This window comes from Salvelinus fontinalis, chromosome 22, assembly GCF_029448725.1.
Source record: "Salvelinus fontinalis isolate EN_2023a chromosome 22, ASM2944872v1, whole genome shotgun sequence".
Classification (NCBI taxonomy): Eukaryota; Metazoa; Chordata; class Actinopteri; order Salmoniformes; family Salmonidae; genus Salvelinus; species Salvelinus fontinalis.
The window spans coordinates 8,924,376-8,949,805 of NC_074686.1; the positions used below are offsets into that span (position 1 = coordinate 8,924,376).

The following is a 25,430-nucleotide window of genomic DNA, read 5'->3' on the forward strand; positions in this document are numbered from 1 at the left end:
TTGGGCTGCCTGTGTAAATGCATCCATTGAGGTAGTTTCATGAGCCAATGCTAACTAGCGTTAGCGCAATGACTGGAAGTCCACAGGAACAGCTAGTGGTTCCCAGTCATTGCGCTAACACTAGTTAGCAGCTTCCTTCAATCTGAACGCATAGATACAAATGGTATCCATGAGTATCCATGAGTTCACCTTTCTGGGGAAGTAGATAAAGTATCCCTTTAAAAATTGGGTTGACTACACTTTCAGGATTACAAGAAAGCTTGCTAGTTACCTTGGAGGTTTCTGAGGAAGATATTTAACTTGTTACTCTGATCTTAAAAGCAGCACAAATGTGCAGACAAAATGCAATCATTGTAAAAGGTTCTGATGAAGGACATTGATGGCTGAAACATCACGCTTTTAATTGTTGTTTAAATAACAGAAATACATCTTAATAGTGAGTGATTGTTCCACCTTTTCAATCGTTTTGTTTATAAGAAAGTATTATCCAGTGTGCTTTTGGTGGATGGAAGGAGTCATTTCTACTAGAGTTATGCAGTAACTGGAGAGACTTCAGTTGGCTCTAATAAATGATGCAATGCCTCAAGGTCGACGACATGACAATAAAAAGCCACAGAAACGGAGGACAGACTCAAAGGAGGGAGAACACAGGAAAGTTCACAGCACAGAACAAACCATTTATTCAAGTCGTCTTAAACCCACAAGGCTGGTCTTGACAGTCTTTTGCTGGAAAATGTTACTGACATGTGCTTCAACCAATAGGAGAGAAAGGGCAGGACTAAACCAAGCACGTGCATGACTGTGCTTCTAGTGACTAATGCAACTTGTACAGTCACTAGCAATACACTAAGTCCTGGTCCCTCTACAGTTGTGAGTGAACACATATCCAGTGTGGAACATCAAGTGCAGTGCTTATTAATATATCCGAAAAATATATTTTAGAATGTATACTGATATAGCAGTTGTTAGGAACTTGCATCCAAAGGGCCGTTCCATAATAAAAAGTCCCATCCTCAACACATAGAATACCATCTGCATCAACCAATGGAGAAATCTGGAATTCTTAATATGGGACTTTTACTGTGGCGGGCCCCTAAACTACAGTGTAGTACAAAGCGAGTCAAATAGTCCCCTGTTGACAGACACAAAAACACAGGTAAGACATTGTCACGCAGAGACTCTGGGAAGAGGGACAGTCACAGGACATTACTAGCAGCAGGTTGGGTTGCTCTTGTGCGCTCTAGGCACGCGCGTTGATGATGTCAACAAACTCTGGCTTGAGGGAGGCTCCTCCCACCAGGAAGCCGTCCACGTCGTTTTGGGAGCCCAGCTCTTTGCAGTTGGCCCCTGTAACTGAGCCTGGAGGAGAGGGGAGGGACTTTGGTTAAACAAAATAACCTCACAAGCATGTGTGTGCGTACATATATTATACAACTTTGATGAAATTCTTGTATATCAAAGGTTTAGGAACACTAATTTTCTCAAGATACCAATGTACATACCTACCAAAGTAATGTTATACATGCTCTAAATTCCATTTGTTTGTCAGTGTTAATTGGCCCCAACTCTATTCAGCCCAATACATACTTGTTAACATTTCCATTAGGAACAGTGTCTCTGGGGATTGTCTCTTAGCTATCAGCAGCCTTGTAGAGAATGGAAAAGACCCTCTGATAAGATAGGCTTCCCAGCGCTGGGTTCAGGGTGTCCCCTACTGACCTCCGTAGATGATGCGGACGGAGTCGGCCACGGCCTCAGAGACGTTGGCCCTGATCCACTCCCTCAGTTTCTCATGCACCTCCTGGGCCTGGGGCGAGACGAGAAGTTCACACACACACACACACGCTGGAATTTACAGTGTTTTTGGAAAGTATTCAGAACCCTTGACTTTTTCCACATTTTGTTACATTACATCCTTATTTCTAAAATGCATTAAATAAATGTTTTTCCTCATCAGTCTACACACAATACCTCAATGACAAAGCAAAAGCAAAAAAAATGGTTTAGAAATCTTTGCACATTTATTCAACATAAAAAACAAATACACTATTTATATAAGTATTCAGACCCTTTGCTATGAGACTTGAAATCAGGCTCAGGTGCATCCTGGTTCCATTGATCATCCTTCAGTTGTTTCTACAACTTGATTGGAGTCTACCTGTGGTAAATTCAATTGATTGGACATGATTTGGAAAGGCACACACCTGTCTCTATAAGGTCCCACAGTTGACAGTCCACGTCAGAGCAAAAAACAAGACATGAGGACGAAGGAATTTTCTGTAGAGCTGTGTCGAGGCACAGATCTGGGGAGGGGTACCAAAAAAATGGATGCACTATTGAAGGTCCCCAAGAACACAGTGGCCGTCAACATTCTTAAATGGAAGAAGTTTGGAACCACCAAGACTCTTCCCAGAGCTTGCCGCCCGGCCAAACTGAGCAAGCGGGGGAGAAGGGCCCTGGTCACGACTTTTGTTACTCAGAGCTCCAGAGTTCCTCTGTGGACATGAGAACCTTCCAGAAGGACAACCATCTCTGCAACACACCACCAAATCAGGCCTGTATGGTAGAGTGGCCAGACGGAGGCCACTCCTCTGTAAAAGGCGCGTGACAGCCCACTTAGAGTTTGCCAAAAGGCATCTAAAGGACTCTCAGAGCATGAGAAACAAGATTCTCTGGTCTGATGAAATCAAGATTCAACTCTGTCTTGAATGCCAAGTGTCACGTCTGGTGGAAACCTGGCACCATCCCTACGGTGAAGTATGGTGATGGCAGCATCATGCGGTGGGGATATTTTTCAGCGGCAGGGACTGGGAGACTAGTCAGGATGGAGGGAAAGATTAACAGAGCAAAGTACAGAGAGAACCTGCTCCAGAGCTCAGACTGGGGTGAAGGTTCAAATTCCAACAGAACAACGACCCTAAACACACAGCCAAGACAACGTATGAGTAGCTTTGGGACAAGTCTCTGAATGTCCTTGAGTGGCCCAGCCAGAGCCCGGACTTAAACCCGATCGATCATCTCTGGAGAGACGTGAAAATAGCTGTGCAGCGACACTCCCCCATCCAACCTGACAGAGCTAGAGAGGATCTGCAGACAAGGAAGACACTCCCCAAATACAGGTGTGCCAAGCTTGTAGCGTCATACCTAAGAAGACCCGAGCCTGTAACCGCTGCCAAAGGTCCTTCAACAAAGTACTGAGTGAAGTGTCTGAATACTTATGTAAATGTGATGAGTCTTGTAAAAAATGAAAAATAAACGTGCAAACATTTCTAAAAACCTGTTTTCGCTTTGTCATTATGGGGTATTGTGTGTAGATTGAGGGGAAAAAAATCTTTAAATCATTTTTAGACTAAGGCTGTAACGTAACAAAATATGGAAAAAGTAAAGGGGTCTGCCTACTTTCTGAAAGCCCTGTATAGCAAATAGGTACATGCACACTTGAACCAGATCTCTTGAAAAATAGATTCTCTGAGACTAGCCTGGATAAATAAAGATTAAAAAGTTCCAATGCAGCCATCTCAATATCAAATCATTCCTGATTAACAATTAAGTACTTTACTGTGATTGTTTTGAATAAAATAATATATATATATTTTTAAAACTGCTTCATAGCAAAGAGCAATTTCTCAAGCAATCATTTTTCACGGACTGTCTGGAAGTGGTCTGAGTGGGGAGGGTAAAACCAACATGCATTTCCCACAGAGCGGCTTGTAACTTAAATAACACAGTAAAGTATGCATGTTGTATGTAAATAAGTCAATATTGTTATGAAACAATGATGAGTCGTACCTGCTCGGGTGAGGCTGTCTTACCGGTACCGATGGCCCACACAGGCTCGTAAGCCAGCACAACTTTGCTCCAGTCCTTCACGTTGTCTACAACACAACAGCTTATTATCAAGATAATGGATGGCACTGTATGTAGATAATGACAAGGTATGTTTGGCCTAATCACCTTAAAATGTATAAAACAATATGTGGTAGGTAAACCAATTGAATGGAATGGATTTTTTGGTCTCAGGCAAGGGTTCCCATCATGCAACACCACCGTTTAGTGAACTACTGCCAACCCCTTTGAGTGCCTCCTGAATAACGGTCACAAAATTCACCCGAGGCAACATCCAGGGCCTTTGAGACTAAGATTTTCCACTTAAACCGAAATTGTAAGGTTTTGGAAACATTTTTGGAAGGTGTGCAACAGTGCTATACAGAGCGGGCTAACTGAATCTAGAGTGGGTAGAAGGGATACAATTGAGCTTCCATGGACATAAAAATAAAATAAAAATCCCACTGAAATATTCAGTGGAGAAAACAATGGGTATATACCGTACATCATGTGCTGGTGTGTTGTATCACAAGAAAAATTACGGTGTTAAGTCACAGGACTAACAGTCCTGTGACGCACATCAGACCCAGGGTTGGAGCCCAGCTGTTACCTGCGATGGCCTGGGTCTGGGCGTACACCACGTCCTCTGTGGTTCCAGCCTCCCTCTCCTCCAGCTTCTCTCCGATGCAGGCGATCACCCCCAGGTCACTCTCCAGGGCGTGGGCCACCTTCTGACCAATCAGCTCGTCGCTCTCCCCGAACACATGACGCCTCTCCGAGTGGCCCAGGATCACCCACTCCACGCCACAGTCCTTTATCATCGCAGGGCTGAGGAAGCGAGAGAGGGAGACTCAATACATCCACTAATAGTAGAACAGTTTATTTAATTGAAAATAGGGCAAAATACATTTTTGGTATCTCAGATTGTTCTGGCAATTCACAGAAACTTCATTTGGAGGAAGGATGTTTGAAATGCGTTTTACATTTGTATCAAACCATTTGTATTTTTTTTATCATGATGAGTGGCCATTTTTGATTCTGAAATTCAATTGTCACATTAATTGATTCAACTACCCGTTTTGATTGTGTTCATTTTAAGGCATTGTTTGGAACAATACACTCTACAGGTACATCACATTTCCAGTGCGGGCTCTCTGCTAAGCCTGAAGGTATGATCAATGTTATGAGCACCACCAACACAGTGAATGGGAAAATGGATACAAAAAGGGAACTCCCTCTGCGGGTGACTTGCTGAATGTGCAATCCTAAAGGAGGGCTGTGAAACGAGTTTCCACTAGCACCAGGCGTAGCAGCCAAATATAAAAAGTAGTGAACAAATGTACCATCCTGATTGGAAAGAGTTGTGGCATTGTGTGTAGAAGACATGACTTTACCATTTAAAATACAGGAAATGTAGGAATTCAGTGTATTTGTAGTTATTTTGGATCTTGTCTATATGATCAGGACTATTTTCTAAGTAAAAGCACATTAAACATTTAAAGCTGCAATATGTCACTTTTTTGGCAAACAGACCAAATTCACATAGAAACGTGAGTTATAGATCTGCCATTCACATTGAAAGCAAGTCTAAGAAGCGGTAGAGGTGTTCTAAGTGCTGCATTTACATGCTTCCCGTTCGTAAGTTTTCGTTTTTGCGTCTTTAACTTGCGGTTCTGTACACCAGCTACAAACTGAAAATACAATATTTTGGGTTATGGAAAATATATTTCACAGCAGTTTAGATGGTACAATGATTCTCTGCATAATGACAGCTTGATTTTGTCCCAAACTGAAATTAGGCAAACTATTAGGATTCTAGCAGCCAGGAAATGGCAGATCAATTCCTACATACTGCACCTTTCTCTTGAGATTAATGTCTTATTTACAGTTTTAGTGCAAAATATGAATAGCCACAATGTCTGTTCTTCAAATTATGAATAACAACCTAGTGTATGAACAAAATAATGTAAATAGCCAAGCAACAAGGACAAAGTCACTTTAGTAGACTTTTGGGTAAATTCAACCAACTTCACTCAGTGTGCATGCGGATTAATTACCTGACGCATGAAAAAAGTCACGACCGGGCAGATGGAAGCATGAAATGTCGGTACAATTTTATAAATGCCAACAGACATGGTGGGATCGTCTTGTTTCTGTCAAATAAAATTTGCGAGAAATGGAGGTGGAAACGCCTTTATGCGCAAATATTGATGTAATAACCATCATATCGAAGTAAACTTAGTCAAGCGGGTCCTCCCACTACAACTCAGAAAAGAACAACGTTTATTAGGCTACAGATTAATGCAATTGTGATCAACTTCACAGGGTGGTGAAAGTGAACGGTGATGAGCACGATCCTCCTTTCCAATAAATATCGAGGGTCTTCTTCTGGTGACATGATGATCCATGCTTGTCTGACATTTGACAAATAAAAATGATCTCGCTCATATCCATAATCATCTCATCATGTATGTAGCCTACCCTCACTGTATCTGCCAGCTGTTGGCTAGAGAGCACATATCAAGACCAGAGTGGGCACATTCGCTACATAACACAACATCTGTCGTGACGAAACCATCAGTATAGTTGAAAATGCCATGGAAACCCATTTAACTGGCATTTTTCATTCGGTACATGGGAATTTAACGGCAAAATGTTTATGTGCACTTCGTGTTCACGCACAGCCTTTTATCCGCAACAAGTCTGTTTGATGGAAACACATCTCTGGTAGAAAAAGTAGCAGGGTGAAAATGAGTAATCGGCTGTTTAGCCGACAGTCGGCGCTCGTGGTTAATGACCTATAATGTCAATTTCTATGTATAAAGTGTTTCATATCATTAAAAAGTACCAGAGAGCCCACTGTGGAAATAGGACGTGTTTGAAGAGAATGTTATAACCAAAATGTTTTTTTTATTTTTTTTTTTATTATTTGAGATTAATTTATCCAACATTAAAAATATTCATGTGAAAATGTGTATTTCAGAATCTAGACATACTCCATATGTCTAACACCATAAGGAGTATAATAAATCCAAGATGTTGTCTGTAACATGTACGGTTCACTGATCATAGGATCTTACAGGACGCATGGATAGGTCTAAATAGGCCAATTCCATCATGAGAAATTATATATATATATATATATATATATATATATATATATATATATATATATATATATATATATATATATATATATATATATATTTTTTACAAATGTACAAATACATGTTCAACATCCTTCCTCCCAATGAAGTTCCTATGTGAGAATTACCAGAACAATCTGAGAACCCCAAAATAAAAATCGCCCAATAAAGAGGCCATCTTCAACACGTTTTCTGTCACAGATTCTGTCTCAAGGTGGAAGACGTGTTGTCATATGGAAGAGTGGAGTCTTACCTGATCTCGCCAGTGAAAGCCCCCTTGGCGACTTTGTAGCAGTTCTGTGCGGCTACACCGATCCTGGCATCCAGGTTCGAGCGGGCAAAGTCGAGGTAGACGGTGGGAGCGCCACACACCACCTCTGTGTGAGCGTATAAGAGAGAGGGAGACAAAGGTGGGGGTGAGGAGACAAGTGATGGAGACAGTAGGAGGAGTTACGAGAACAGCAGAAGAAATCAAATCAAATTGTATTTGTCACATCTAGGGTTGCAAAGGGTCGGAAACTTTCAGGTATATTTCTGGAATTTTTCCATGGGAAGTTAAGCTCTAGTATTTTGCTTAAATTCATAAAAATGTTCTCTTATAACAGTGAACCTTTTTTGTGGAATACACTTAAGGCAATTCTAGGTCTTGTGGTATATTTTGGTTAAACTATCCCCAATTAAATGGAATTGCAACCCTCTGCATGCACAGTGCATTCTTCCATCAAATATACAGCTGATTCTCAAGATCTTACACACTAATGAGATGCTATTGAGCCCACACTACTACACTGTCTGAGCCAAGGACAACATGCTTTCTGGAAAGTTTTGATTACACTACTGGGTGGGGTGAATATATTTTATGTCATGATTTCTTGTTAAATAGTAGCCTACAGCAAAGTGTGTTTAAATAACTTCTAACTTGTTAACAATTTCTGCTAGTTAGTTTTCGCTACCATGTGGGTTTTTGCTAACCGAGGAGTGTTAATTCACCTGTTACCATACATGTTTCATTTTAAAACATTTATCTTACAAAAGGAGTTGTTTAATTTAACTGCTTAACTATTTATCTGTACACACACAATTTTTTAACTTTTTCCCTAATGTTTACAGGAAAATGCCACGTGCACTATCTGATGTGTGGAGACATTTCACTGCAGCAAATGTATTAGAAAACGTTGTGTACATTTGCAAATACTGTGCCAAATCATATGTGAAGAATGCAACAAAGATGCAGAATCATCTAGCCAAGTGCATAAAGTTCCCTCAACGCTCACAACAAGCAACCTCTGACAAAAGTCCCTCTACTTCTATTCGAGTTGAAAATTATGAATCAGACACCTTATCGATAGCAACAGCTCACGGGCCTCCTGAAATCAGAAGTTTTTTTGCCTCAATGGAGGAATGTAGTCAGAGAAATGCTGATGAATGTCTTGCTCAAGCTGTGTAATTGGTTCACCTCTGATGCTCACCGGCAATGTATATTGGAAGAGATTTCTTAATGTTCTTCGCCCAGCATACACCCCTCCAACCAGACACGCTTTATCTACTCATTTGCTGGATGCAGAGTTCAAGTGAAGGTCAAGCAAATCATTGAGAAAGCAGACTGTATTGCAACCACCTCTGATGGGTGGTCGAATGTTCGTGGGCAAGGAATAATTAACTACATCATCTCCACCCCTCAACCAGTATTATACAAGAACACAGACACAAGGGACAACAGACACACTGGTTTCTACATTGCAGATGAGCTGAAGGCAGTCAATGACTTTGGACCACAGAAGGTATTTGCACTGGTGACAGACAATGCTGCGAACATCAAGGCTGCTTGGTCTAAAGTGGAGGAGTCCTACCCTCACATCACGCCCATTGGCTGTGCTGCTCATGCACCGAATCTGCTCCTCAAGGACATCATGGCACTGAAAACAATGGATACACTCGACAAGAAAGCCAAGGAAATGGTTAAGGATGGGGAGGGTCATCAAGTTATAGCAGCAGTCTACCTCACCAAGCAAAGTGAGAAGAATAAGAGCACGACATTGAAGCTGCCCAGCAACACCCGTTGGGGTGGTGTTGTCATGTTTGACAGTCTCCTGGAGGGGAAGGAGTCTCTCCAAGAGATGGCCTTATCACAGTCTGCCAATATAGACAGCCCCATCAAGAGGACCCTCCTGGATGATGTATTTTGGGAGAGAGTGGTAAGCAGCCTGAAACCTATAGCAGTAGCCATTGCACAGATTGAGGGAGACAATGCCATCCTGTCTGCTGTTCAAACTCTGCTTGCAGATGTAAGAGAAGAAATCCGTACTGCCCTGCTCACTTCACTGTTGCTCTAAGCAGAAGTAATTGCAGTTCTGAAATACATCAAAAAGCGTGAAGACTTCTGCCTGAAGCCCATACACGCCGCAGCATACATGTTGGACCCCAAGTATGCTGGCAAGAGGATCCTGTCTGATGCAGAGATCAACAAGACCTATGGTGTCATCACTACCGTGTCTCGCCACCTTGGTCTGGAAGAGGGCAAGGTTCTTGGCAGTCTGGCGAAGTACACTTCCAAGCAAGGGCTTTGGGATGGAGATGCAATATGACAGTCGTGTTAACATATCTCATCAGCCACCTGGTGGAAGGGACTTTGTGGATCTGAGGCTCTTTCCCCTGTTGCCTCCATCATCCTCCAAATCCCACCAACATCAGCTGCCTCAGAGCGCAACTGGTCCTTGTTTGGGAACACACACACACTAGAGGTCGACCGATTAATCGGAATGGCCGATTAATTAGGGTCGATATCAAGTTTTCATAACAATCGGAAATCGGTATTTTTGGACGTTTTTTTTTTTTTTTTTTTTACACCTTTATTTAACTAGGCATGTCAGTTCATTAAGAACACATTCTTATTTTCAATGGAGGCCTAGGAACGGTGCGTTAACTGCCTTGTTCAGGGGCAGAACGACAGATTTTTACCATGTCAGCTTGGGGATTTGTTTTTGCAATCTTTCGGTTACTAGTCCAACGCTCTAACCACCTGCCTTACATTGCACTCCACGAGGAGCCTGGTGGCAGGCTGACTACCTGTTACGCGAGCGCAGCAAGAAGCCAAGGTAAGTTGCTAGCTAGCATTAAACTTATCTTATAAAAAACAATCAATCTTAACATAATCACTAGTTAACTACACATGGTTGATATTACTAGTTTATCTAGCGTGTCCTGCGTTGCATATAATCGAATCACAGCCTACTTTGCCAAACGGGTGATGACTTAGCACTGTCGTTGCACCAAACCTAATCATAAACATCAATGCCTTTCTTTAAAATCAATACGCAAGTATATATTTTTAAACCTGCATATTTAGTTAATATTGCCTGCTAACATGAATTTCTTATAATTAGGGAAATTGTGTCACTTCTCTTGCGTTCCGTGCAAGCAGTCAGGTTATTGGCAGCAGTTTGGGCCGCCTGGCTCGTTGCGAACTGTGTGAAGTCCATATACTCCTAAAAAAGACCGTAAATAATTTGCCAGAATTGTACATAATTATGACATAACATTGAAGGTTGTACAATGTAACAGCAATATTTAGACTTAGGGATGCCACCCATTAGATAAAATACGGAACAGTTCCGTATTTCACTGAAAGAATAAACGATTTGTTTTCGAAATGAGTGTCCGGATTCGACCATATCAATGACCAAAGGCTCGTATTTCTGTGTGTTATTATGTTATAATTAAGTCTATGATTTGATATTTGATAGAGCAGTCTGACTGAGCAATGGTAGGCAGCAGCAGGCTCGTAAGCATTCATTCAAACAGCACTTTCGTGCGTTTGCCATCAGCTCTTTGCAATGCTTCAAGCATTGAGCTGTTTATGACTTCAAGCCTATCAACTCTCGAGATTTGGCTGGTGTAACCGATGTGAAATGGCTAGCTAGTTAGCGGGGTGCGCGCTAATAGGGTTTCAATCGGTGACGTCACTCGCTCTGAGACTTGGAGTAGTTGTTCCCCTTGCTCGGCAAGGGCCGCGGCTTTTGTGGAGCGATGGGTAACGATGCTTCGAGGGTGGCTGTTGTCGATGTGTTCCTGGTTCGAGCCCAGGTAGGGGCGAGGAGAAGGACGGAAGCTATACTGTTACACTTGCAATACTAAAGTGCCTATAAGAACATCCAAAAGTCAAAGGTATATGAAATACAAATGGTAGAGAGAGAAGTAGTCCTATTATTCCTATAATAACTACAACCTAAAACTTCTTACCTGGGAATATTGAAAACTCATGTTAAAAGGAACCACCAGCTTTCATATGTTCTCATGTTCTGAGCAAGGAACTTAAACGTTAGGTTTTTTACATGGCACATATTGCACTTTTACTTTCTTCTCCAACACTGTGTTTTTGCATTATTTAAACCAAATTGAACATGTTTCATTATTTATTTGAGACTAAATAGATTTTATTTATGCATTTGATTAAGTTCAAATAAAAGTGTTCCTTGTTCATTCAGTATTGTTGTAATTGTCATTATTACAAATATATATAAAAATATATATCAAATAAAAAAATATTTGGTCGATTAATCGGTATGAGCATTTTTTTGGTCGTCCAATAATCGGTATCGGCGTTAAAATCATAATTGGTCGACCTCTAGTTTTTACAGTCTTTATGTCCAACAATGACATAAAAAACAAAAACTGAAAACATGGGGGGCCATGAAAAACCACCCGCGTGCCAATTTCGGCCCACCAGTTGGGGAACCCTGGCCTATCCCATAAACACTGGCCAAGCATAAGGTTTCTTTGCAAGTGACAGATGATTAGGACTGTGGTAAAATTGACTCAGGACCAGTGTTTAGCCAGTCACTCTCAAGTCAAAAGGCATTGCAGACAAGCAGGCGTATTGGGAATGCAAAGCCCAGGTTTCATCGATGCACTCAGATATGACAAACTATGCTCAGCCCAATGAGCACAACTCGCGCTAGGCTAGGCCAACAACCCTGCATGGATGGAGCGGTCAAAAGATGCACGTCACGAAACTACAATGTCATGGTGTCGTTTGACGCTTAGTGTTAAAAAAAACATTTCATATTTACTCTTTACATGTAAGTATTGGATATTAGTATCAGTCAGAATGAACTGTAAACAACCTATTAGGGTTAATTTTAGACAAGATACTTTGAGACAAAAAAAATTGTATACCGGTTTCATCGTGGAGGCTTGCGGTGTTCAGGGTCGTTATGAGGTCGCCCAGGCTCTTCTTGTCACCGTTCATCTTCCAGTTTCCTCCTACGAAAAATGTTCTGGACGACATGATGGCTGGGCGGTAGATAATACCAGAAAAACGACGACACGGGCCTAGGAGGTGATGCTTTTGATACAAACAGCGAGCAAACAGAAGCTGTCTTTTTCTTCTTCTTTGTGATTGGTTGGCGGATCGCATCCAACTTAAAGGTGCATACACCGCCACCTACTGTACTAAAGTGTGAAGCCAGTCAACTTAATTAAATTATTCCTGTTCCTAAAAGGAAAAACTTGCACCAACAACTAACACCAAACCCCTAAATAACACTATTTCATAAAAATACAAATCACCTCTTCTGCAGTAAAATACTTACATGTAAACAGGTAGCCTAAATCTCTCCAGCTACCACCCACACTAAAACCCACCACTCATTCCATTACTTGTACTCTATCTGCTTCTGCACCATGCCAACGGCCTGGGAGGATGGGAAACCACCCCTCAACACACCCTGTACATGTTCTGATGTCAAATCTCATATACCCGAATACTTCTCTGCAGCTGCCACCACAACATCTTTTCTCTGTGATTTACATTCCATTTTCTTCAGTAGAGTTGATAAGCATTGCTATGCACGCTAAGAAGCCAACCTTATTGAAGCATAACTCACTCGTTGCCCTATCCCTCTGTGCTGGCACAAATCTACTACTCAATATGATCCCTCACCCTTGATCCACCCTTGACCCATCATCTATAAGTCTTTGCTAGGTAAAGCCCCGCCTTATCTCAGCTCACTGGTCACCATAGCAGCACCCACCCGTAGCGCGCGCTCCAGCAGGTATATTTCACTAGTCATCCCCAAAGCCAACTCCTTGTTTGGCCGCCTTTCCTTCCAGTTCTCTGCTGCTAATGACTGGAACGAATTGAAAAAAATCACTGAAGTTGGAGTCTTATATCTCCCTCACTAACTTTAAGCATCAGCTGTCAGAGCAGCTTACCGATCATTGCACCTGTACACCCATCTGTAATAAGCCCACCCAACTATCTCATCCCCATATTGTTATTTATTTTTTGCTCCTTTGCACACCAGTATCTCAACTTGCACATTCATCTTCTGCACATCTATCACTCCAGTCGTTAATTGCTAAATTGTAATTATTTTGCCACTATGGCCTATTTATTGCCTTACCTCCCCAATCTTACTACATTTGCACACACTGTATATAGATTTTCTATTGTGTTATTGACTGTACGTTTGTTTATCCCAAGTGTAACTCTGTGTTGTTTGTGTCGCACTGCTTTGCTTTATCTTGGCCAGGTGGCAGTTGTAAATGAGAACTTGTTCTCAACTGACCTACCTGGTTAAATAAAGGTGAAATAACAAATAATAATAAAAGATCCTCTTTTGCTTTCTTCACTGCCTCAGCATTCAACATCCTCTGCACTACTCTGACTCTGGCCACTTCAACCTTCATCTCTCGCACCGGACACTTCGGAACCCCAGCAACATGAGCACCCCTACCCCAGTCTTCTTCTTCTTCCGCTTCTTCTTCTTCTTCTTCTTCTATGATATAATGTGGCTCTGCAAACAAACGTTAAAGGTGCATGCCGCCACCTAATGTGCTGGAGTGTGTGGTCAATCACAGTTTACAACATTTCTAAATCCTCCTACCCAACTCAGTACTTCTGAGAAAATAAAAAAGAGCCCTTCTAACTTCTAATAGACCCTTCCCCATCCCCCAAATCCCTTCGGACCCCCCCCGTCCCCCCCCGTCCAACCTCAATGACCCTACAGAAAAAAGTATGTCTAAGTATGATCCCCAATCAGAGACAACAATAGACAGCTGCCTCTGATTGGGAACCATACCCGGCCAACAAAGAAATAATGCCCACCCAAATCACACCCCGACCTAACCAAATAGAGAAATAAAAAGGCTCTCTAAGGTAAGGGCGTGACATGCACACAGGTCGAGAGAAAAATTGGTGGTGACAGTGACACATGGACAGACGGCGACACATTCAATACCTCCTTGCACACTCTTGCCTGCATCTAGCTGATCTAGGGCGTAATCATTAGTCCAACAGTAGCAAATGAGAGTTTCTATTGTATAAATGCAGGTATGTTTATCCCCGTTTCATTCCGTTTGCTTCGATTTTAGAAATGTCTTTCAACAGAATCGGCAGAATGAATACATCCCTGATCACACATAAACACCGTTCACTTTCATAGCAGCCACGTTGTATTCGTTCTCGCATCTTTGCGCTCTCCTCCTCTCACCTTTTCCCTTCGCTTCTGGACTTCAATGCACAACGCATCAGCTCTAAAACTTTCCAAGCCAAACCATATCATAACCGTTACACACAGCCTACGTCGTTGTCACCATATTAGCTAAAGTAAAGTCATAGTTAACATAGCTAATAGAACTCTCTCTTTAAGTCTTTGATACTGTGAACCATCAGATCCTCCTCTCCACCCTCTCCGAGTTGGGCATCTCCGGCGCGGCCCACGCTTGGATTGCGTCCTACCTGACAGGTCGCTCCTACCAGGTGGCGTGGCGAGAATCTGTCTCCGCACCACGTGCTCTCACCACTGGTGTCCCCCAGGGCTCTGTTCTAGGCCCTCTCCTATTCTCGCTATACACCAAGTCACTTGGCTCTGTCATATCCTCACATGGTCTCTCCCATCATTGCTATGCAGACGACACACAATTAATCTTCTCCTTTCCCCCTTCTGATAACCAGGTGGCGAATCGCATCTCTGCATGTCTGGCAGACATATCAGTGTGGATGACGGATCACCACCTCAAGCTGAACCTCGGCAAGACGGAGCTGCTCTTCCTCCCGGGGAAGGACTGCCCGTTCCATGATCTCGCCATCACGGTTGACAACTCCATTGTGTCCTCCTCCCAGAGCGCTAAGAACCTTGGCGTGATCCTGGACAACACCCTGTCGTTCTCAACTAACATCAAGGCGGTGGCCCGTTCCTGTAGGTTCATGCTCTACAACATTCGCAGAGTACGACCCTGCCTCACACAGGAAGCGGCGCAGGTCCTAATCCAGGCACTTGTCATCTCCCGTCTGGATTACTGCAACTCGCTGTTGGCTGGGCTCCCTGCCTGTGCCATTAAACCCCTACAACTCATCCAGAACGCCGCAGCCCGTCTGGTGTTCAACCTTCCCAAGTTCTCTCACGTCACCCCGCTCCTCCGCTCTCTCCACTGGCTTCCAGTTGAAGCTTGCATCCGCTACAAGACCATGGTGCTTGCCTACGGAGCTGTGAGGGGAACGGCACCTCCGTACCTCCAGGCTCTGATCAGGCCCTACACCCAAACAAGGGCACTGTGTTCATCCACCTCTGGCCTGCTCGCCTCCCTACCTCTGAGGAAGTACAGTTCCCGCTCAGCCCAGTCAAAACTGTTCGCTGCTCTGGCACCCCAATGGTGGAACAAACTCCCTCACGAAGCCAGGTCAGCGGAGTCAATCACCACCTTCCGGAGACACCTGAAACACCACCTCTTTAAGGAATACCTAGGATAGGATAAAGTAATCCTTCTACCCCCCCCCCCCCCCCCCCCCTTAAAAGATTTAGATGCACTATTGTAAAGTGGTTGTTCCACTGGATATCATAAGGTGAATGCACCAATTTGTAAGTCGCTCTGGATAAGAGCATCTGCAAAATGACTTAAATGTAAAATGTAAATGTAAATGTAAGTCAACTACTCACCACATTTCATGCACTGCAGTGCTAACTAGCTGTAGCTTATGCTTTCAGTACTAGATTCATTATCTGATCCTTTGATTGGGTGAACAATACGTCAGTTCATGCTGCAAGAGCTCTGATAGGTTGGAGGATGTTGAAGTTGTCATAATTACTGTGTAAGTCTATGGAAGGGGGTGGGAACCATGAACCTCCCAGATTTTGTAGTGAAGTCAATGTATCCAGAGGAGGACGGAAACTAGCTGTCCTCCGGCTACACCATGGTGCTACCCTACAGAGTGCTGTTGAGGCTACTGTAGACCATCATTGCAAAACAATGTGTTTTTATCAATTATTTGTTGACGTGAATATATATAGTATAGTTTTATCTAAAAAGGATAACCTTTTAAATGTTTTAACATTTTTATGAAATTGAATGAGTAGAATGGTCCTCCCCTTCCTCCTCTGAGGCGCCTCCACTGATTCTAACATCTTCAAAGTGCACAGTAAGGACACACGTCATTGCATCCTCGACTTGGCTGTTCTGTTAAGAGTAATTATCATAATCTAAATGTGATTTCTGTCATTGTGAGCACCATGGGTGGACACACTAATCACGTTACGCACCAAATGCACATGTGTCAAATGGCCGGTGCCACATTTTCCTAATGGAAACCCTGCTCTACATATACCTTGCAACAACCAGACTTTAGTGAAGAGAAAATTCAGCAACTCTTGGAGGACAGTGATGGGACTCGATTAATGCCCCGGGCATGTTTGTTACAATAAGTCCTCCAGCAAGAGGTTTTCAGATGACAAACTTTGAGACAAACTTTTTTTCTAAATGGTTGACCCGTCAAAGCGCAAATACACAGACATGGCGTTAATGCAGAAGTCAATGTTTATTAGAAAGGTTTTTCAACAAGCATTCCACTTTTTACAGAGATACTGCAGAGGTGTAAATGTGCTACAAAATGCAGTTGGGAGGGAATGTATTGGTATCTGATATGTAACACCTCAACAACGCTTTTCCCTGAAGTATAATACAGGTGTTGCATTTTGTTTTTACATCATGGATTTGCCTGGTGATAGGTGATTGCAGCCATTTTGGGGCAAAGTCAGAGGGTGCTGCTGGTTAGCATGTGTCATCATAGGTCCAAAATGGCGATAGTCATATACCTGTGGGACACATACATCGGATATGTATGACCAAACAGCACTGTACATCAACTATGCACTCTAATAAAATACCTAAACTTTCAGCTAATATCCTCGGGCTTTATTAATCAAAGATCTCAAAACAATAAAAATGTATCCGTAATACTAAATCGTTACTGATGTGTATTATATTTCTGCATTTGTCTCACACGTTTTTATTGTCAAAAATCTATACGTGTAATTGTCACTCTCACCTTAGACACAAGTAGAGCATATTTTTTTTACTTCATTTGTTATTTCAAATAATGACTTCAAATATCCTATTTTTTGGTGTTTGTCATTGTCTAGATATTGATCGTGTCAACCATAACTTCAAAACTCTCGTGTACATGTAGCGGGACTGCATCTTGTGCTGTTGTCGATGCCATTTATGCAGCATGTTCTATGAAGTCCCATTCACCACCTCCCACATTTGCATACATAGCCGAGAAAGAGGGAGCAAGAGAAGGGAAGATCTAGCAGTTACAAACATCCTCCTCCTGGTATCTCCCCAATCCCAAAATGAGCATCCTTATTTCTCAGGCTTGTGATTCCCCCCTTCTCCTCTCCGCCTCTAGTTCCATCCATCCCCACTCTCCCTCTCCTAATGTCGCCTCTGGAGCACCAGCTCAGTTCCAGATCTTCAGGAAGCTATCCCAGGATCCTGTGCAGATACCCAAGCCATCGTCTGGTACCCCAATGCAGCTCACTCTGTTGTCATGGCCAGATAGAACACCTGAGAGAGAGAGTGAGAGAGAGAGAGAGAGAGAGAGACAGAGACAGAGACAGAGACAGAGAGAGAGAGAGAGAGAGAGAGAGAGAGACAGAGAGTGTGAGAGAGAGAGAGAGAGAGAGAGAGAGGAAGTCATACACACTGATGCAAATTATGCAGTTCTAGTTTCTATTCCTTTTCCACCCGTATTTCTTTAATTGACTGCCTCCACAAACATCTCATCCAGACTTTTTTTTAACAATCCATTCTCTCCCTTTCATTGCCTCTGTTTCAACCACCCACTTATGCCATCAATCTCTTGGTCCGCCTCCGTCTCTTTACATTGACTGTTCTCCCTTCGGTTCTCTCTGCCTCTACTCTCTTTTTTTCCCACCTATCCCCTCCTCTCTCCCGCTCTTTTCTCTCCCACTTTTACTCACCAACTTTCTCGGCCTTCAGGGAATCCCAGATGTTGCAGTTGAAGTTGTCGTAGCCGGCGAAGACGAGGCGTCCAGAGCTGGAGAGGGAGACTGACGTGACGCCTGCATTCAACGCAGCGTCCTGGTAGCCATTGACCTCCTGGTCGGCACGGAGGTCGTACATCTTGAGCGTGCAGTCATCGGATCCCGTGATAACTGCAGTGCCACTAGGGAAGAACTGGGGTAGGGAAAAAAAGAAGAGGAGAGGGCTATTTCAGCATGTTTTGTTTTTGTTTTGACATTTACTGAGCTTGAAGGTTAGTTGGTTAGTTGCCTGGTGAGTTGACTGAGTTGCAGAGTACAGACTCCATGGAAAGAGCTGGTGTTGTGATGCTAAACTATGTTTTGATTTTGGATCGCACTGCTCATGTCTTGCTCATATTGTAGTCGGGGGGGTAGTCTCAACCGGAGCTTGAACCCAGGATCTTGTAACTGCAACCCAACACCTTGATGAGGTCGCTAGTTGTTGGGTTAAGTTCACTAAAATATATATAAAAAGAAGAGTCATTCTGACCAGGATTTATGTGCTCACCGCAATGGCGTTAATGTCACTCGTGTGGCCGATGAAGGTCTGCTTGCAGCCACCATCTCTTATGTCCCACAGCTTGGCGCTGGAGTCACAGGCCCCTGAGATGAAAGTGTTCTGGTCTGGTGACATGGCCAGGCACATACAGTCACCCACATGGCTCTTGTAGATCACCTTCTGCTTGCCAGTCTCCAGATCCCACAGGCAACAAGTGGTGTCACCGGATGCAGTGAGGATCTCGCTGTCGTTCAGGAAGCGGCTATGGGAAAGGTAGCCTGAGATGAAAGGAGACGGACAGAGATTTTATTGTTTGTTCTACTTATTTCCTACATATTTTGAGGACATCCAATTTATGAACACCGTTTTAATGAATACTCTGAATTGTAGTTGCTCACAGAGTTGACCGTAACCCAGCTGGTCACGAGTTGACCGTAACCCAGTTGGTCACGGAGTTGACCGTAACCCAGTTGGTCACGGAGTTGACCGTAACCCAGTTGGTCACGGAGTTGACCGTAACCCAGTTGGTCATGGAGTTGACCGTAACCCAGTTGGTCACGGAGTTGACCGTAACCCAGTTGGTCACGGAGTTGACCGTAACCCAGTTGGTCACGGAGTTGACCGTAACCCAGTTGGTCACGGAGTTGACCGTAACCCAGTTGGTCATGGAGTTGACCGTAACCCAGTTGGTCACGGAGTTGACCGTAACCCAGTTGGTCATGGAGTTGACCGTAACCGAGTTGGTCATGGAGTTGACCGTAACCCAGTTGGTCACGGAGTAAACCATAACACGGGTAAAGCAGGGTAGCTACCTTCATGTGCGTCCAGCTCCCTTATGGTCTTTGGGCTGGCAGCCTTGATGTTGACGATGGTGCACATGTTATCCAGACCTCCGCTGGCCACCAGATTGCCAGAAGGGGCCATGGAGCAACTCATCACCCAGGAAGACTTGAGGGGGACGGCATATACCTGGAGGGCAGGGAGAAGAACACTTAACCACTCACTTTCTAGTTCACTTTGTCTAAAGGTTAGAAGACATAATATACCAAGCTAGCTGACTTTTACCATTTAAATACATTCGTAGAGTGTGTAGTCAAAGTCAAGACATTCTGAAACAAAAGTCGATAGTCCTTCTACACATCGGTGGTTGAAGGAGGGATCTACTCCATACACTGTAAACCAAGTGGAAAGCTCTCGATGTAAGTCCTATGCATTATTATGAAAACAGTTAGAACTGTGAAAATGATGACTGATCAGTGATCAGCCCTTACCTTGTTGCCAGTGTAGGTGTCCCAAATAAGAAGCTTGCCATCTTGTGAGGCACTGACCATGTGCCTGTTGGAGAGAGAAAGAGAGTTAAACAAGTGGTCAGTCAGTCTATCAAATTCTGTTTGAACCCGGGTTTAGGCATGAGATCCAGTATGAATCTGGTTTAATGCAACATTTGAAACAATGAAGGCCTTCGAAAAGCCTTTTCATCGAACCCCATAACACTTGCATGTTAGCGTGGACACATTAAACAATGGGACTTTTCGATGTCCGAGTCCATTTGGTTTGAGCGGTGCATCAGACAACCCCTCTTATCGACCTTCTCTATCTTGCGCAAAAGTAGACCTTCTCTACGTTACTCATAAGTCCCTATATCACAGTGGCTCGTGGTAGTGGCGGGGTGTCTATGGTGAGCTAAACTGTCCCTGAGGCCATCCCCATTCTCAGCTATCTGGACAAGAAGTCCTTCTCACCTGTTATCAGCAGACCAGTGCAAGCCGTAGATTTTGGCCAAGTGGCCCTTCAATGTCTTTCTGTTCTTCAGCTGGATACGAGGTGCAGCCGCCACACCAGATGCTACAGCAGCCATGGTGGTGTCATTGACCGCCTTGCGGGCAGTCTAGTGGTGTGAGGGGGAGATACACATAGGAGAGGAATAAGATTAGTGAAGAGTAAAATAGTTGTAGAAAAATAAGCACAAATCGAATGTTCTCCATACTTCTGGTGTATTTCAATTTTTCAGGAACCAGACACTGCTTAAAATGTCTTAGTATAACTTCAGCTCAGTACCACTTTTGGTATGTGGAGGAAACTAAATGTATATATATAGCTATATGTACATCAATTCTTGTGCATTATTGGTACTGGGCTTCCTAGTTATTTATCTGATGATGAGCCCTTTTTTAGACTAGAGGTCATATTGAATATCGTCACAGAAATGTGCTTGATGAGTATGTCTTGTGGGGACTATTGTCATGGTGACCCCAACATCAATGCATGCTGTGACAGGAAGACTCACTTCAATCTGGGTCTTCAGGCCATCGGCCTCCTTTTTCAACGTGTCCATTTCACCCATGGCAACGGTTGTTAGGGGCTGTTACCGCCGGAGAAAGAAACTAGCAGACTAGAAGATAGGGAGAAAGAGAAAAGGATTATATGATTACAAACATATTTATGCAAATCAGGGCTTGACAAAAATGCTGTCGTCATTATACAATTAATATAATGTAGAACTCAATAATATAAGGAAGACCTTAAATAGAACTAAGAATTCAGGTTCTCAGATATGTACAGTAGATATATAGAGTGGTACCTGTTGAGGAGAACGTAACTGTTTGTTCCTGTAACCCTCATGGCATCTGACCCCCGAAACTAAATCGCTCAGGTGCTTTCGTCATCTAGTCTGGGGCCAGAGCCTAGCTTGGCCTTCTTGAGTATGGTACGGGGTATAATCCCACATCCGTTGTCTAATAGTGATATATCCAAGCTCTAACTTCACCTATCTGAAGATTAGGGCAAATTACTGGCCATCTTTTCTGTGACACAGACAGCCATTTTGGTTTTTATAGGTCATTACAGAAGTGTTGCCTGTGTTTCGAGAGTACTTGTCATTTTTTAGTTTTTGAATGACTGTTTTACCACAACTTTACAATGTTAAAACTTTACTTTATTACTTTTATTTTCCTATTCATGACTTCAATTATTTAAATGTTTTGTGACAATTAAACAAGTTTAAGAGACAATTTGCCATGAACCTTCTCCTGTCAGCTCTCACTCTGACTTTCAATTCCTTTTAAACCGCCTCCATGTATATCTCACTAGGTCAGGATATTAAACCTCCACCATGTATATCTCACTAGGTCAGGATGTTAAACCTCCTCCATGTATATCTCACTAGGTCAGGGTATTAAACCTCCTCCATGTATATCTCACTAGGTCAGGATATTAAACCTCCACCATGTATATCTCACTAGGTCAGGATATTAAACCTCCTCCATGTTTAAGAGAGAATATTTAATGATCAAGAAGTAATTAGTGCTTAGCTGTCTATGGCCCTAATACTCTTAATTGGATGCTGACGTTTTTGTAATTGGAGGCCAATTGCCAACACACACCACTTTCTAAATTGTTCTTTAAAAATGTGTCCAACTAACTACAGCACATATCCTTGCAAATATGGTATTAAAAAAAGGTATTACTTCCACAGAAACAATTGTTCACGTGTTGACAAAGCATAGGCGTTCAGTAGTTTGACCTATGACGAGAGCCAGGGAGACAGCGTGCGAGGAGGGGTGGGCACAACCCGCTGGGCTCAAACTGGTTAAATCAACGTTGTTTCCACGTCGTCAAACAAAAAATGTGATGAAGATGAATCAATGTGCAAAACTGGTTCGATTTGCAAAAAGTCCTCAACGTAAAGGAATTTCTGGAATTTGTGTCGTTTTTTCACCCAACTTTCAACCTAAATCCAATGATAAGCTAAAAAGTATTTTGATTTCATGTTGAATTCACGTTAGTTCACAACTCAATCAAATGTAAATCAAAACTAGATTTTGAAATGATGTCTGTGGGAAAAGAGCTTTCAAGCCCCAGAACTTAAGGGAGGCTTTTCCAGTCAAATCTAATGTCATCCGATTACAGACTGCTCTTCACCTCTGGATCAGACAGGGGGAGTGAGGGACGGGGGAAGAGAGACAGAGAGGATAGACGGGGCAAGAATAGGCAAAGATAGGGGCCTATCAGGTATACATTCGAGTTTTCTTCAGTTTCCTGTTTGGTCATTTCCTTTGAATATTATATTTGCACAAATGCACAGAAAGGCCTCTATTCCTCTTTGTCAAGATAAACGTACTCTAGAAGTGCACAATTCTATTAGCACGGCTGCAGAATTAAAGAAGACTTCAATGCATAGAATCAATATCTGCAAGACATTGCCACCTGCAAAAATCCTTTTGTCAAGCGAAAAACAACCGAGGAAGAAAGTTCCGCAGTTTGCTGCTTTCAGGCGTGATTTTTTATTTTTTTACTGGAATCAATGTGGGAGGATTTGCAACCTTCATGATAATGCTGCTAATGCTTTTGCATGCTGCTGGTACCTAATAAAGGAGACTGATTCTGTGAAGAAAAGCACTCGATGTCACTGTAACTACCTACTTCTCTCTGCCTCTCTCTTTCTCCCACTTGCACAGACATCAGTCAGTATGTTTTCCACGGACTGCAGCACACTTGTTGCAGGCATGCCATTGGAGTCCATTTTCCGATGGAAATGAGCACCACTGAGAACTCCAATTACTACGGCTGTCATTGACCGACCCTTGAGCAGTTTCTTTCGGCTCGTATTCAATCCATTGGCCCGTACTGCAAATCAGATGAAGTTCCATTCTTTTAACTGTGAAATCTTTTCATGGATGAGAATGCTGAGATAGGTAATGGGATAGTTTCCAGAATTATGTGGATCCATGTTGGTAATCATCAAAGGAGTCTATGTAGTTCCACATAGTTCCATGTAAATGCCCAGAAGAATTTGCAACCAAAGTGGCCAAAAATCACTCACCTTTTCCACACAAAATGTGATCCTTTTTCTTTTTGGGCTTTTCTGCCTCAGTAGCCCTTTGGAGCAGCTTTTTATGTTCCACAACACTCAAGTCAACCCTGCTATCCGTATCTCTCTCTCGTTCCTCTTACGCTTTCACCCCCAGACTGGTTGCAGGCAATCCTGTGAAAACTCTCTCTCCCTTCCTCCTGTGAGGAACAGATGAGGATTGGAGGGATGAAGGAGATCAGGGATGAAGGGATAAGCCCGAAGATAGAAATAGAGAGAGGGAAAGAGAGAGAGCAGAGAGCAGGGAGCATGACAAGAGGAGGCAGGTAAACCGATTGGAGGAGGAAAATCAGGTTATGAGGTCAAAAGTCAAGAGCAGGTAAAGAGAGGAGGAACGAAGGGAGAGAGGGGACAGGTGGAGGTGTAAGTGTGAGAATATTAGAAAGTAGAGAGGCATTGATAGTGAGAACGCATCATTTATTACATCCACATCAATGGCTACTACATAAAGCTGGTAGAGGAACACATTTGATGTCTTCCACATTCAATCACTCATCATTCAACAGTATTATATTAAGGTCTACAAGGAGAGCGTCTTTGATTTTGCTGACCTGGACTGGCTCATGATTTATATCACCATTTATATACTTTGAGCCAATTGCATGGTAGGCCTACTGTACACATCACTAACGAGTGGTGTTTGGGTTCTTATCCAGTCTATCAATGGCAGCCTTCATTTCTGGAAAATCTGATGCAGCAGTCAGAAATGACCAGACATCATAGTATTATTGTCTGACTGTATTGATGGGGCGGTTGAATTTTGTCTGGTTTCTGAGAGATTGGCAGGGGTTGAGGATGAAGTGGGGTTGAATTCATTTGTCAGAACTAATGAGCTGAGCCCAGTTAATCAGGATCCAATTGGATATCCGGGGAATCTGAAATCTCGTTAAGGAATTGGAGCAGTCCAACCAGAACGTGCGTCACAAGTGATACAGAAAAGACAAGATGAAAATGGATCAAGAAATCGAGGAATCGATTGTGGGTTAAAATAGAGATTTGGGTGTGAAGATGCCAGTGCAGCTACAGAATGAATTTGTGAATAAATGACAAGCCTTTGCAGTTCTGGTAGATAAAGGGAGAATGTTACAGTGAGAGTTGATAGTCTTTTCTCGGCCATGGGAAGTAAACTGACTTGTGGCTCCGAGGGAGAGATTTCACAGATCCCACAAGATCGGGGCGGGGTTTAAGAATGGGATGGATGGGAACGAAGTTTGGGGGGGGTGCTGCTGCAGTAATACCTGTAATATTACAGCAGTATATAGATTCAGATACATGGATTCAGATGTACAGATTCACCCTCAAGAGTTCAAGAGGTCAATGGTGCCTTGATAAGTTGCCGCAATTACCGCTCGATGAAGTAACACAAGATTTGTTGCTTGAAATGCCATTATTCACTGCAAGGAATGCCAACAAACCAACCTTGTACATAGATGCACACAATATGGCCCAATACTGATATTCTAGATGGCGCCCATGCAATGATTACTTTATAGGTCGTATTAGACCCCTTGTGAGGAGAAATCTTGTGAAAACACATATATTCTATGCTATGCAACCTCTGGTATTAACGAGACAATGCACCTTGAACTCCTAGCAAAACAGTACAAGTGAAAACCTAAACGATCAGGAATTAAGATCCTAGTTACAATGTGCAGAGATAGTGAAAAGTAGCTGAATCCTCTTCAATGGAAAGCATGCACAAAAAAGACTTAGATATGCAATCAGGAAGTCATGCATTCGGTTGCACCGTATAACCAACACTACCA

The 25,430-nt window shown here is 42.9% G+C and overlaps 2 protein-coding genes across 2 annotated transcripts; both read right to left on the reverse strand.

Moving 5' to 3' along the window:
• Positions 1-656: 656 nt before the first annotated feature.
• On the reverse strand, positions 657-12,402 carry LOC129819717 (triosephosphate isomerase A-like). Its single transcript, XM_055876251.1, has 6 exons — positions 12,147-12,402; positions 7,225-7,348; positions 4,436-4,653; positions 3,790-3,875; positions 1,720-1,807; positions 657-1,359 (listed from the first exon to the last, which is right to left on the reverse strand). Exons 1-6 carry the CDS (start codon positions 12,385-12,387, stop codon positions 1,241-1,243), a joined length of 876 nt encoding a protein of 291 aa, XP_055732226.1. The 5' UTR covers positions 12,388-12,402; the 3' UTR covers positions 657-1,240.
• A 4,443-nt stretch (positions 12,403-16,845) lies between these two features.
• LOC129819719 (guanine nucleotide-binding protein G(I)/G(S)/G(T) subunit beta-3-like) lies at positions 16,846-21,214 on the reverse strand. Its single transcript, XM_055876254.1, has 7 exons — positions 21,082-21,214; positions 20,537-20,682; positions 20,066-20,129; positions 19,607-19,763; positions 18,804-19,072; positions 18,233-18,449; positions 16,846-17,816 (listed from the first exon to the last, which is right to left on the reverse strand). The coding sequence occupies exons 1-7, from the start codon at positions 21,136-21,138 to the stop codon at positions 17,710-17,712; spliced, it is 1,017 nt and encodes a 338-aa protein (XP_055732229.1). The 5' UTR covers positions 21,139-21,214; the 3' UTR covers positions 16,846-17,709.
• Between the last annotated feature and the right edge of the window lie 4,216 nt (positions 21,215-25,430).

Bases quoted from the DNA above. Each gene is read 5' to 3' on its own strand.
- LOC129819717 (XM_055876251.1), bottom strand. From the start codon at position 12,387: ATGCGATCCGCCAACCAATCACAAAGAAGAAGAAAAAGACAGCTTCTG. The intron at 4,654-7,224 runs GTAAGACTCCAC...TCGCTTCCTCAG, and splicing joins GCTTTCACTGGCGAGATCAG to CCCTGCGATGATAAAGGACT. The intron at 1,360-1,719 runs GTCAGTAGGGGA...CCTCTCCTCCAG, and splicing joins CGTCCGCATCATCTACGGAG to GCTCAGTTACAGGGGCCAAC.
- LOC129819719 (XM_055876254.1), bottom strand. From the start codon at position 21,138: ATGGGTGAAATGGACACGTTGAAAAAGGAGGCCGATGGCCTGAAGACC. The intron at 20,130-20,536 runs GTGAGAAGGACT...TCTCTCCAACAG, and splicing joins CACTGGTCTGCTGATAACAG to GCACATGGTCAGTGCCTCAC. The intron at 17,817-18,232 runs GTGAGTAAAAGT...TCTCTCTCTCAG, and splicing joins CCTGAAGGCCGAGAAAGTTG to GTGTTCTATCTGGCCATGAC.